This window comes from Strongylocentrotus purpuratus, unplaced genomic scaffold (assembly GCF_000002235.5).
Source record: "Strongylocentrotus purpuratus isolate Spur 01 unplaced genomic scaffold, Spur_5.0 spur5_scaffold_1, whole genome shotgun sequence".
NCBI classification, from domain to species: domain Eukaryota; kingdom Metazoa; phylum Echinodermata; class Echinoidea; order Camarodonta; family Strongylocentrotidae; genus Strongylocentrotus; species Strongylocentrotus purpuratus.
In genome coordinates, this window is record NW_022145594.1 from 30423433 (window position 1) to 30436632 (window position 13200).

The 13200-nt window shown below is 37.9% G+C and overlaps 1 protein-coding gene across 1 annotated transcript in view; it reads right to left on the reverse strand.

Moving 5' to 3' along the window:
- Positions 1 to 13200, reverse strand: part of LOC105443456 — a 37523-nt gene that overhangs the window by 7047 nt on the left and 17276 nt on the right. Inside the window, exons 3-6 of the mRNA XM_030978018.1 lie at positions 11346 to 11506; positions 10596 to 10879; positions 6977 to 8730; positions 4249 to 4407 (exon numbers count right to left, since the gene is read on the reverse strand). Coding sequence (XP_030833878.1) covers positions 4249 to 4407; positions 6977 to 8730; positions 10596 to 10879; positions 11346 to 11506 — 2358 coding nt within the window. The remainder of the gene's footprint in view (positions 1 to 4248; positions 4408 to 6976; positions 8731 to 10595; positions 10880 to 11345; positions 11507 to 13200) is intronic.

The window sequence follows — 13200 nt, forward strand, 5'->3', positions numbered from 1 at the left end:
ATCCATCCAGTGCAATTACAACATCCCTGATAAATGTGTCAACTGGGCAATGTGCTGATTGCACAGTTTAGGACAACTTGAGCAGAACAAATGGGGCCAGTCACCACGAAATGAGTCCAGTGTCGCATTAGGCTCAATCGTAGTAATAGCGATGTACAGTGTGCCTCTAAAAAAAAGTAAACCCAACTTCAACGGCAAATTTTCAGAAAACTATAAAATATTTACACATTATTTTTTATGGTTAGATAGTCCAATAAGTCCTCTGTCCAATGATACCACGTAGGTTATGTAACTCTCATGCATGACTGAGCATGATTCAACTTAGTGAATGGGTGTGAAATCATCACTGTGGCAAGTTATTTCTTGCTATTGTCATGCATTCAGGGCCTATTTGAAGTTAAATCTTTGTCACATGTTAGGCCTATGATTACATAACAACTTCAGCAAAGGTTGTTCCTAACACAGGCACACTTCACATGCTTTCCAAACATGGTACAGTTGACAATTGAGCAGAGAGTATTCCTGGTAACTCGATACCAGGAAACAAGAAGTTTCGTGGAAGTTCAAGATGCTTTTCGGGTGCAGTTCCCCGAGAGGCAGCCTCCAACAAAAAGAGCCATCTGGTACAATGTGAGAAAGTATGCTGATCACGGAACCAGTTTGAACAGGAATAAAGGACACTCTGGCCACAGACGAACTGGGAGGTCTGCTGAAAACATCCAAGTGGTAAGAGAGGCCATCCAAGCCAACCCACGCATAAGCACCAGGAGAAATGATACTGGAATACCACGCGCAACTTTTAACAGAATAGCAAGACTGGGTTTGCATCTCCATCCATATCATGTTCATGTTCAGCACCAACTTCTACCAGCTGATTTTCCCAGACGACTTCAATTTTCACAATGGTTTGTGAACCGGTGCAGCCGAGATCGACAGTTCCTCCAGTTTTTTACCATCGGGGATGAAGCAACGTTTTCCATGGATGGAATGGTAAACACCCACAATGAGCACGAGTATGCTGAACTCCATCATCCACCGGGATATGCTTTTAATAAGAACATGAGCAGGGAGAAAGTGAGTGTCTGGATTGGTCTTTGTGGCAATGGTTCATTGGTGGGACCTTACTTTTTTGAAGGCAACATCAATGGCAGGGCGTACCTTGACATGCTGAACAATTTTATTGTGCCTGAGATGGAACAGATCTTCCCCCGACAACGACGTGGAGCATTCCGCAGGGCCTGGTGGGCTCAGGATGGGGCCCCAGCCCACAGACTTATTGCTGTGAGGAATCGTTTGACTGAACTCTTTGGCAATCGCATCATTGCTCTTCATTTCCCAGTTGAGTGGCCTGCACCTTCACCAGATCTGACACCATGCGATTTCTTTCTTTGGGGGTATCTTAAAGGAAAAGTGTTCCAAACCCCACCGGCCACAATTCAGGAGCTGAGGCAACAGATAACAGGTGAAGTGAACCGATTACGACAAGATCAGGGAATGATCAGGCGTGCTGTCAGGGACATGAGGAGGCGTTGCGAGCTTTGCATGGAAAGGAATGGCGGTCATGTCGAGGGTACACATCCCTAAGCTATGCTTGTAAGAAATCAGACATTTCCTATGTCATTTGATTGATGAACTTCCAGTGCTTTATTCCTGTTCAAACTGGTTCCGTGATCAGCATACTTTCTCACATTGTACCAGATGGCTCTTTTTGTTGGAGGCTGCCTCTCGGGGAACTGCACCCGAAAAGCATCTTGAACTTCCACGAAACTTCTTGTTTCCTGGTATCGAGTTACCAGGAATACTCTCTGCTCAATTGTCAACTGTACCATGTTTGGAAAGCATGTGAAGTGTGCCTGTGTTAGGAACAACCTTTGCTGAAGTTGTTATGTAATCATAGGCCTAACATGTGACAAAGATTTAACTTCAAATAGGCCCTGAATGCATGACAATAGCAAGAAATAACTTGCCACAGTGATGATTTCACACCCATTCACTAAGTTGAATCATGCTCAGTCATGCATGAGAGTTACATAACCTACGTGGTATCATTGGACAGAGGACTTATTGGACTATCTAACCATAAAAAATAATGTGTAAATATTTTATAGTTTTCTGAAAATTTGCCGTTGAAGTTGGGTTTACTTTTTTTAGAGACACACTGTATAGTGTGTATGTACTGAAAATTGACCCACCTACCACATTTAAGATTTTTCCAAAAATCGACTTATTAATGTCTTGTAGTTTATGTCCCCAGAGCTTAGGTCACGAAAATATCTCCTTCTAACATTTTTTGGCAAATAATATAGGCTATGTTATGCATCATTAACTTTACACCTAATTATCTAAAAACTGGGTAATCCCATTGTTTATAAAGTCCAATTAGGTTTTTGTTCATATTTCTGGATATAATTTATCAATTTTAATGTGTGACCCCTTAATTTAAAGCTTGTTTAATGTATAATACATTTCGTGGTGACAGGCCCCAAATAGGCGTGGAGGCACTGTCTCAATCACTATCCAGTCTTCAGAAGAAGACAAGTATTATGAAGCTGAACACGGTCCACACACAAAACAAGAAACAAAAGAAGTCTGGGCCCACAAGAGCTAAATCAGGGAAGAGTGATGAAGTAACTGCTCTTCTGCGTATGACACAGAACATTGTCAGTGATGGAGAACTAGAGATTGTTGACTTGGTGAGAACCCCAAGGCAAGGGCCATCACTGACGTTGTATCCAGAGAACTAATCAAGGAGGTATTAGGGCCATCACAACATATATTAACACCTCAGCAAGTGATGACTCCAAGGAGTCTGATCTGGGCAATCTCAGAGCATATAAGTTTTTGAACAACAGATCTATACTCTCCTAAGGCTCCTCCCCCCCCCCCCAAACAGGAGACGCATTTTTTCTTCATGTAAAGAGAGCTGCATGCCCTTGCAACGATGATGAATAAGAGAGCACACATTGTCAAGCCTAAAACCCCACCCTGGACAAAATTTGGGTGGAATCTGGATGATCAGCACGTGCTTCCTGTTCGAAGTACCCATCAAGCCTGGCCCGTTTCAATGAAAAAGGCTATATCATGCAGATGTACTGAAGGGTGCAAGAAGAACTGCTCATGTGCTAAGAAGGAAATACCGTGCTACATAGGGTGCCGCTACCAAGGACCATCAAGCAAATTTAGCAGGATGCAGGACATCGAATACGACATCAGAGCAGCGAAAATCAGTGACAGTAGCAGCGACTCAGACAGTGATTAGGAAAGAAAAACAGTTATATCATAAATAAAGAATATAGGTAGTCGCTTTAAATGTAAATAACTATGATGTACCAGGAAATCGAGTTTGTCGACAAATTGAATAACATTCTTAAAATGCAAGTTCATCTCTTATTTTCATCTCAATTCCCTTTTCAATTAGATATCATCATCATCAGCCATATTTTTATTTACATTTAAGCAGGTATGTGCACTGTGATTTTAGCCAAAAAAGCTGTTGGTCTGTGAGTGGCAATTTTAAAAATAAATGCCATATTTGATTCATATTACTTTAGAACATTCTCCAAATTGATTCTTTGATTTCACAAACTTTGGTCCGGAATCCAATATACACTACAGACGGTTGTATAGTCAAAACTAAATTGTAAAAAGAAAACCTGACATGATGCAGAAATTTTAAATTGAGGTTAATGCAACATGTCATGAACGTAAAATCAGAAAGAAGTTAAGTGAACACTTAATATAATTCAAGACTTGGCAATAAAAACCTTTTCTGATAGGCTTTAAATTATTTGAACACTTTGCATGTATTGACTCCCAATGTGCATTTCCCATTCAATACTCAAGTTTATTATGGTTTATCCCTAAATCAAACATTCAGGGGCAGTAATATCTTGTCATGGCAGGAATGGGGGGGGGGGGGAGGAGGTGGGTGGGATATTTAAGGAAGTTTGGCAACTGAAGGGGGAAGGTTTACCCCCCCCTCCCTCTCCCACTACAATTTTGTATTTTGTTGTGAGAAAATTTTGCAACATCCTCGTGTAAATCTTACTGGGAGGATGCAAAGTGACATAATGACAAAAACAATACACATTTTAGTTTTTAACTTTTAAATTCCTGACCCAACTTAACTTTTTTTCTACAACTGTAATCACAGTGATTTTTCAAATTTTCAAGCGATTGATGTTCTGCGTCTTGACAAAGCGCCCCCTTAGGCTAGACTACGGCATTACAATGTGTTTTTTCACTCACCTTGGACTTGTTTCCTTCTTTAGCAAGAACTGCATAGAAGTCACTGTGCAAGGCAGCTTGAAGTAGTGTAACATCCTTTAGAGAGGGCACAGAGCATATAATCTCCCCCATATCATGTGATATAATTGGTCCAAATTCTCCATTTACTCCAAGATCGATCTAAATCAAAAGCAAAAACAAAAACAAAACAAACAAAAAATTAAAATATGAGAAAGTCAGAGTCCATTGATATAGTTTAAGACCATCTCAAATTTTGTTGATGCTTCTGTCACTCAGCCTGCATTAAGAATGTCTCATTGAATGATTACAGAATGTGAACTTAATACAGTGGTCGATATCATCAGAGTAGTGCTACGAAACCTATATGATCCCAAATTTATTTGCAAAGGAAGGCCTGGTATAACATTTTATCTGCAATGCAGCATGGTAAAGAAAGGCCATTTTTAAAGGGCCCTAAATTATTCCCTCCATCAAAATTAAGGGTTACTCTGAAGTCTGAGCATCAAATTATCAAGAGGACTGGTTGCAGCAAAACTGTTTTTGTAGAATGCCATTTCAAGAAGATGGCTTATATTCTGACCAGAAAAGGGTTGGTAGTCTAATCAAACTTATTCAAATAGTACTGTTGATATTTACCATATGCCTATAAGTCTATAACAGTGATGGGTATATAAAATGATACTGCCCTAGTATTTTTATAATGCCCGAGCTGGAGATGAGAGCAATATGTTTCATATCAACCCTCCCCCCTCCCCACTAAAAAGAAAAAACAAACAAAAAAATAGCCAGTCAATAATCATCATTAGTATATATCCGCTTAAAAACATTATTAGTGTCAAAAATTGTACAAGACATCTCCTTGAAGACATGTACAAATTTGTTATTAATGTTTCCTTCTCTTCTCTTTCTTTCTCTCCTAAATGTTATTTTGGGTATGAATTATTTGATACTTTCTCAATTGATTTTGTACAGTGCTCGATCTTTATGTCCATGCCACTTTTATTTACAAATATAATCTGTCATTGATTTTATATATGTTGTTTAAAAAATAAAATAAAATTATTAGACTTGATTATATCACAGAAAAATCAGGTATAAGGTCATAGATAATAGAGAGAGGAAAATAGGCATATTAAAATTACTTGGAGTACTGTTAAAAATGATCTGAAATGGTTATGCCATGTGAATGAAGCGAGCAAGCACAAGACTACACATGCTCAGAATTTTAAACGGATTCAAACTTCCAGCAAATGATCTGTTATGTGTCTACCTGTTCTTACATGCATGTTCGGCCCATGGTAGAATATTGTGCCCCTGTTTGGCACTCTGGGCTAACTGAAAACCAAAGTAATCAGATTGAAATAATCCCAAAATAATAATAATAATAATAATAATAATTAACAACATTTGTATATCGCTTATCACAAAATATGTCTCTAAGCGCCGCATACTGTACTAACCAACATGCTCTCAAAGAATTGGAACTGCCCACTCTCAATGAATGACGAGAGAAACTAGCATTTAGTCTGTTCAAAAGATTGACCAGCCCATCATCAAACTTTCAACACTGGCTTCCTCCCTTGCGATCAACTTTACATGTTCAATTATTGGAAATGGCCAAACATAGTCCGAAGTCTTTTGTAAAACGGAGCACTAAAAAAAGAACTTGAAGTGCTCTCCTCTACCTCATCATAGGCTCTTGAATTTGAATTTAAATTTAAAGTAAAGGGGGGAGGGAGCCATAAATAAATCTGTTGTGCAATATCCTTAGGTAAAACTACCAGCAAAATCCCATTATCCTCAGTTTAATGCGTTATCATGTCATTATTGTCAATTATTTAGTGTTAATTAGATTATTATACCATATGTACAATTTTTCCATTCAAGCCCTGCAAAAAAAATTGATGCAATTCATCAATATTGACCAATTTGACGGTTGTAATTATGCAATATGTTTTACTCTTTTTAATACTCATACCGTTGATTAAATTTATATATTCTTTTGAATTTATCTTAAATATTTTAAACCTTGAATTAAACCAAATATATGTAACCAAATTATCAATATATATGCCGACAATCCACAGGCAAGAGGGAGAGGGAGAGAGAGAGAGAATGGGGGGAGAGGGGGAAGAAGAGAATAGATAGAATGGTGGGATCGATTGATCAAAAGTGCAATTTTCTTCTCTCCATGAATTCTGTTTCATGACTTATATTTGTTCTGTTTTTGTTTTCTTAAATTATTCAATCTACATATTTAATCTGGCTTTTGGATATTCTTACAATATTTAGTATTGTGTTTTATGTAATTTCAAAACATGCTTGTAAAGTGTGCACAATTCAGCCATTAGCTGCTACGTAATCATATTTTGCTTGATACCATGAATAAATGAATAAATAAAAAAAAAAATTAAATAACCATTCCTTAGAAAAAAATGTATGTCTGTAGATGCCTGTTGGGTTTGCAATTGAAGGGGAAGTCCACCCTGATATTAAGTTGGTTTTACTAAAAGTAGGAAAAGGAGAGAAACAAATTATTGAAAGTTTGAGCAACATTCGATTAGAATAGGAACATTTTGAATTTTAAATCATTTAAAAAAAAATTTGCTCAAACTGTCATTGACCTGTTTTTCTCACTTTCTGCTTCTATTGAAACCAACTTAATATCACGGTGGACATCCCCTTTAAATTATAAAACTTATTAATGTATGTAAGATATCAAACTTACCACATCTTTATGTACACCTAGTCCAGTGAATACATAACCTGCTATGTTGTGTGCTGTCATGAGTGGTTTAATTGTCAGAGATGACATTCCACCCCTCGCCAAGACTGCGGTATCTAGGTCCTGACTCTCAAAGGATACATCAACCAACAAATCCACATCCGAGTTGCCTCGGTTGTCACCCTGTACCATGCATTTCATGACATGGTGTGCAATGGCTTTGTCCCGTGATACAGTGAAGTACAGGAGATACCTAAACTCTTTCTTTCTAGGCAGCACTACTTGCTCAATCAGTCTGTTGAATTCATTGTGATCTAATTCAAACAGGAAAGCAAGATGGACCCCAGCCATGTACTCCTGAAAGAGTTTGTGTGGAAAGAAGAAAGTAGACTGCAGGAACGGACTGCTTTTATCATGTATAGATGACAATTTTTTCTCCTTAGACAACACCCCCACTCTGCAAGCTGTTTCAATGGAGTCTGAGCACTGTTCAAAATCATCCTCTTTAAAAATAAAAGTTTTTTCTTGTAGCCCAATGAATGCAACTTTGGCAACTGGTTCCATGAACTTCTCAATTTGACAGCGAAAGGCTTGGAAATCTTGGCTGTCTAAATCTGTGATCTCTTTCTGAGCATAATGCACCTTCAAGAATTCAAACATTTCATCAAATATTTGAGAAAAGGTTTGAAATGACTTAAATTTTTCCAGTTTTACGTCACTAACTTTTCTCCACATAAGACAGAGCATAGCTATGTAGATGGGATATGGGGCCATATTCTCAGAGATGATGTCATTGTCCTTGGTTAATTGGATAAGCTGATCTGCTTTGGCCACATCTTCTGGAAAGTACTTGTGAATGTAACCCTCCACACTTTTCTTGCTAAAACCTTCCACATGAATGAAAGTGTACAGGTTCCTCAGAATATCATTATCTCTTATCTCTGTGACCTTCCAAGGGCGACTTGTCACCAACACCGGGCAAGTGGCAAGTTCATCTGAACGCAGAATGTCTGTAAGTGCAATGTCACCTCTCTCTGAAGAACTTCCACTTGCCTCTGCACTGGTGACTATTGGCTGCAAAGTGGCACTTGATGACTCTGGATGCGTTAACTTCTGCCGCTTATTCTTGTTCATCTTTGATTCTGATCTTGCCTTGGTTTGATCAGCAGGCTGTGGCTGGTGACATTCTGACTTTGAACCAGCTTCCCCTTCCTGTACAACTTTGCCCTTAAACTCATCTAATCCATCAAACGCAATGAATACTTCTTTTGGATTTAAACGGATGTACTCAGTGATCTGGCAGGCTGTTGCTGGGTTGTCCTTGGAGAGATATGACTTGGCAATCTCACCAATCGTGTATTGTTTGGCTTCACGAAAAGGGACAACAAGTACCCACACAAACTTTGGGACAGCAGGATTGTCATTTATCCAGTCCCAGGCAATCTTAGCACAGAATGTTGTCTTTCCAGCCCCAGCCTCTCCTTGAACCATGATCCGCTTGGGGAACTCTCCATTGACTTCAAGTTTAAAGAGATCACTGTACTCAAGTGGTCGTTTGCGTTTTTTCCGATATTCCTCTTCCAGGACAAGGTTTGTGTACATGTCTGTGAATGGTACAATGGAATCAGGGTCGAGAGGATCATCTCTGATCTTACAGAAAGCTGTCCGGTACTTGAATTTGAAATCATCTGCACATCTCTTGATCAGGTCAGGAGAAAGTGATTGGGTCTGTGATCCTGGCGTTGTAACAGGTGCACCTTTAAAAGTGTGATTATTTCTTCGGAATATCAAAATGTTTTTGTTTAGGATATTCATAACATATACACATGAATGTAAAAACAAATTTCTGATGTATTTATTGTTGTCAACTTTTCAAGATTCAATGAGAACAGATAATAATTTATTGCCTTTTTGTTTTCTTTTTATTTATCTTTTTTATTTATCTCAATAGAATTTGTCTTTAGGTATGAAGGTATATACATATGTCTATTTATGTATCGCTAAGTAACATGTCAATATCATTAATTTCTAATGCTTAACAGTATGGACAATAATGATGAAACATTTAAAGCTTATATTTCTTAGCTCAAAGAATAATTCCACTCAAAATAGAAAGAACTGAGAGAAATGTAGATTTCCTTTTGTTTTGGACACAAAAATCAGAAATAATCTATTTTGGGGCTGATAAAAGGTCACAAAAGATAAAAACGACTCTGTAATGTTACAATTTTCATAAGCTCGGTGTCAAAAGATGAGCATGACTTGAAAAAATGGTCAGAAAGTGGCTGGGCTTGAAATGCCAAGGAATTGGAATGATAATCCTTGCACAGCTTCATGTAAAACTAATTTCATCATCTCCCTTTAATACACAACTACCAAGTGAGTGGGCCTGTAACCATGTATTAAAGGTACTTTGTCCAGGGTTGATAGTGAGCACTAAAAAAAAATAGGTTTTCTGTTTTCCCCTCAACCACGTCCCCCTCGAGGAAAAAAAAAGAGAAGAGGATTCGCGGGGAAAAAATGGCATCAAACAACATTCCCCTTTTTGAGTAAGAAAATTGGGAAAAAAATAGGGCAAAATAGGGTAGATTAGAGAAAATAACGGGGAAATCAGTAAAATCTGGTTGAAAGAGGGAAGAAGAAAAAAAATCTGGCAAACAAAAAAAAACGATTTTTTTTTTTTTTTTTTTTTTTTTTTTTTTTTTTTTTTTTTTTTTTTTTTTTTTTTTTTTTTTTTTATCAGGAAGAAGAAAACAAATCGGGGGAAAAATAAATAAATCGGGAAACCGATTTAAATCGGCTTTTTGTCAGGCCTTTATGTCCCATTTGCAGGCCAACAAAAATGAAAAGGTTAAATCCAACGGCACTTGAAAGATAATACTATTTTAGAACTTCCCTAAAAAAAAGGGGGGGTGGCTTGAAAATGTCTATAAGTGGGAAAATAACGACTATTAGTTGTTGAATCGACTTAGGAACTATAGAGCCAGTAAGTAATAGTCTGATTTCCAGACCATTGTACCGAATGGTCATACGTTTTATGCTGTGCAAAGATTCAATCAGTTTATTTTTGGCCATTACAAAACGTGGGTTATTGATGTAGATAAATGCACATGTAGCCTTTACAGCTCATTTTATGCATGTTATTACCAAAGAAGAAAAAAAGCCAGTCAGTCACTCAATCGTGTCTGACAGTGAAGTCTAGCAAGTAAACGGGTTTCCTTGCATAATTTAAATATTAGGACACTGCTAACGTTTAAATTTCACAGATAGGACATACATGACATATTCATAATTCCTGCAAAGTTCACAGCCCATAAGACCAACAGCTCACAAGACCGACAATATCTGTCTAGCAAACCATCTGAAAAGTTGTTAGAAGGTCCATGAGACAACGACCCAAAGACTGACAGCCCATGAGACCGACATGTCAGTCTCATGGCAGTATCAGTCTCGTGGGCTGTTCGTCTACTGGGATGTCCTGCTATAAAGTAACCCTATTTGTACCAAACGAAAAAGTGTCACAACAGTGTTTGTTGGCTGCCTGCAAGAGCAATACATTATCAATGGCAGTAATAAAGGCCTTCATGCGGGCAGCCGACATGATTTCCTTTCTTTTTCTCACCTGTCCGCTTCAGGACTAGACTTCCAGCGAGTAGATCCCCAGAGAGGGACCCTAAGCCACTTCTTTCTAATTCCTCTGCAAGAAGAACCCTGATGTATGTGCCTGGAGGCTGTTTGTCTCTCCATCTCGTGAACACTGTCATCAATGCATCACTAGTATTTTGGCTATCTTTCTCGATTTGACCAAGCTCTGCGATGGAGATGTCCAGGTTAACGCCCAACTTATGGTAGTAGGAAGGTGCAATTAACGTGGTAAGCTTTATGAATTCCTCCTCACTGACAATCCTGTAATTAGAAGAAAAGATTTTTATCTTCAGTATGTCTTGTGTTGTATTGTAACCCTTACTGTACATTCATTTAAGCACCTATCTTCATACTTTGCAAGTTTAGTTCAGTTGCTGATGAGCATTCAGGTGAAACAGACTGTACAACTCACTACATCACATGGAAGAATAAACTACTCAAGCTCGCAAAAATGTACACTAGCTCCAACAGCTGAGCACTAGCTTCATGCGCATACCTACCTGATTTAATAAAGCTACAAGAACTGATAAGATTTATTTAAAGGTATACTGAAGCATGCACACACAAGGCTTATACCTCATTTAGCATTCCACTTGAATATATGGAAGAAAAATAGGCATGCATGTATATGGTGTTATGCTTTAATAATGAGAAAATTACCCCAATATCCCTACTGCTCATTACTGTTGCAATAAAGAACCGGAAATAAGTTCAAATACATACTGACCTGTCTGGTCCAGGGTTGGTTTCAACATCACCAGATCTCATCAGGAGGATCATGAGCAGATAGAGAAGGCAGAATCCATCCATGGTGCAAGATGTTTTTCTCATTCCACAGAAACTCAGTTCGCTGGAAAGGCACATGAATGATAACCCCAGCAAGACATCCTGTAATTGACAAAAAAAAGAGGATTCTAACTTACTATAAGTGACATGTATTTACAGTGTACATAAAATGGATTACTTTTTAAAACTTTTTTTCCTTATCCAAATATTTTCCTCTTGACTTGACTTGTGTGATTTAATACTGAACTATATTTAGAAGGGGTTATAATGTATGGGGCGCCAAGTATTACACACGTTCTCAAAAGATTAATGTTTATGTCAATCCCACCATTTGATTTTGTCACAAAAGCAATCTCACCAATTGATTTTGGGGCGGGCGGCGATACACCAATCTCTGACAAAATATATATATTCAAAGGGTTAATGATTACTAGTGAAGCTAATAAAATTTCATATAGGGAATATGCTGATTGTATAGGGTGTATATACAAAGATATTATATTATGGGAATTGACACAAGAGCATGGTGATGTCAGATACAGCTGTAAATGGTGGAATTGATAGATTTCAACAGTTTAAAAACACACTTGCACCAGATCTCGGGAGGGGGGGGGGGGGATGCTTCTCTCCCAAAATTCTTTCTCTCTTTAATATTATTTTTTTTTTGGTCTTCGACAGCCAAGGCTGTGAGTCGGTGTGTTTAACTGACCCCCAGGACATTAAAGTCAGGTTTTAAATGAAAATCCAATCCTAATAGCTAATAACTGCTCTTACAGAAAGCAGAAATTTTGAATAACGAAACTGGTGAAAGTTGAAATGAAATTGAGTCAACTCAATCATAAGAAATTATGAATGTTTTAAATATGAGAATACTAAATCTATGTGTATCTCAAATTTGTAATTTGGTCTGTGGATTGTGTCGTAATCATGGACAACTCTTCTGTTTGTTACGTACAAAAAATATTGTTTTTTCCTTCTAATTCTCCATTGGGGCACTGCTCATAATATATTATGGATAGCACACCATCATAGGTCGTTTTTGAAAAGCTGAAATTTTGGTAATTTTGAGTTTTGAAAAAAATAGCAAAGTTGTAGGGCACTAGGTCACAGCGACATTACAGATTTAGCCATATATGATAAATTATAGCAGGGGCGTCTTAGCGTCTTCCAAAGTGGGGAGGGGGGGCACCAACAAAGGGAAACCTCAAAGTGAACATACACCATTTTTAGACATTGAACTATACCCCTACATCGTCATGATTGTGATTACACTACCAGGGATGACATCAATATTTTTTTCTCTCTTTATGTGGTACAATATAATGTTTAAGCAACAAACTTTGCAGTTGGGTGTGATGGTCGGAGCATTAATTTTCGAGCGAGCAAGCAAAAAAATAAAGATTTGTGAGATCCCTGTGCGAAAAATTTAATCTTAAAAAGAGGACAAAAAACAACATAATTATAACAACTACAAATGCGAGCGTGTGTAGCGAGCAAGCTATAATGAGAATTAAAGATAAAGGGGCTCTAAATAGCTTTAAATTAGGGTGGCATGTTATGGAGAAAGGAAAAGTAGGCACTTGTCAGAAGATGGGCCGCTACTTGCACCTGAAAAGGCCTCAACAGAGATGAAAAAGGCACTTGTGAGAATGGAAATGGGGAATCTGTTGAAGGAAAAGGGCGCCTATCAGATTTTAATAGGGGAATTCATCAGTTATAAAAAGGGGTACAGTATTTGGAAAAGGGGAAGGGGCTCATCAAAAACGGAAAAGGGGCACTTATTGCAATTATTGCAA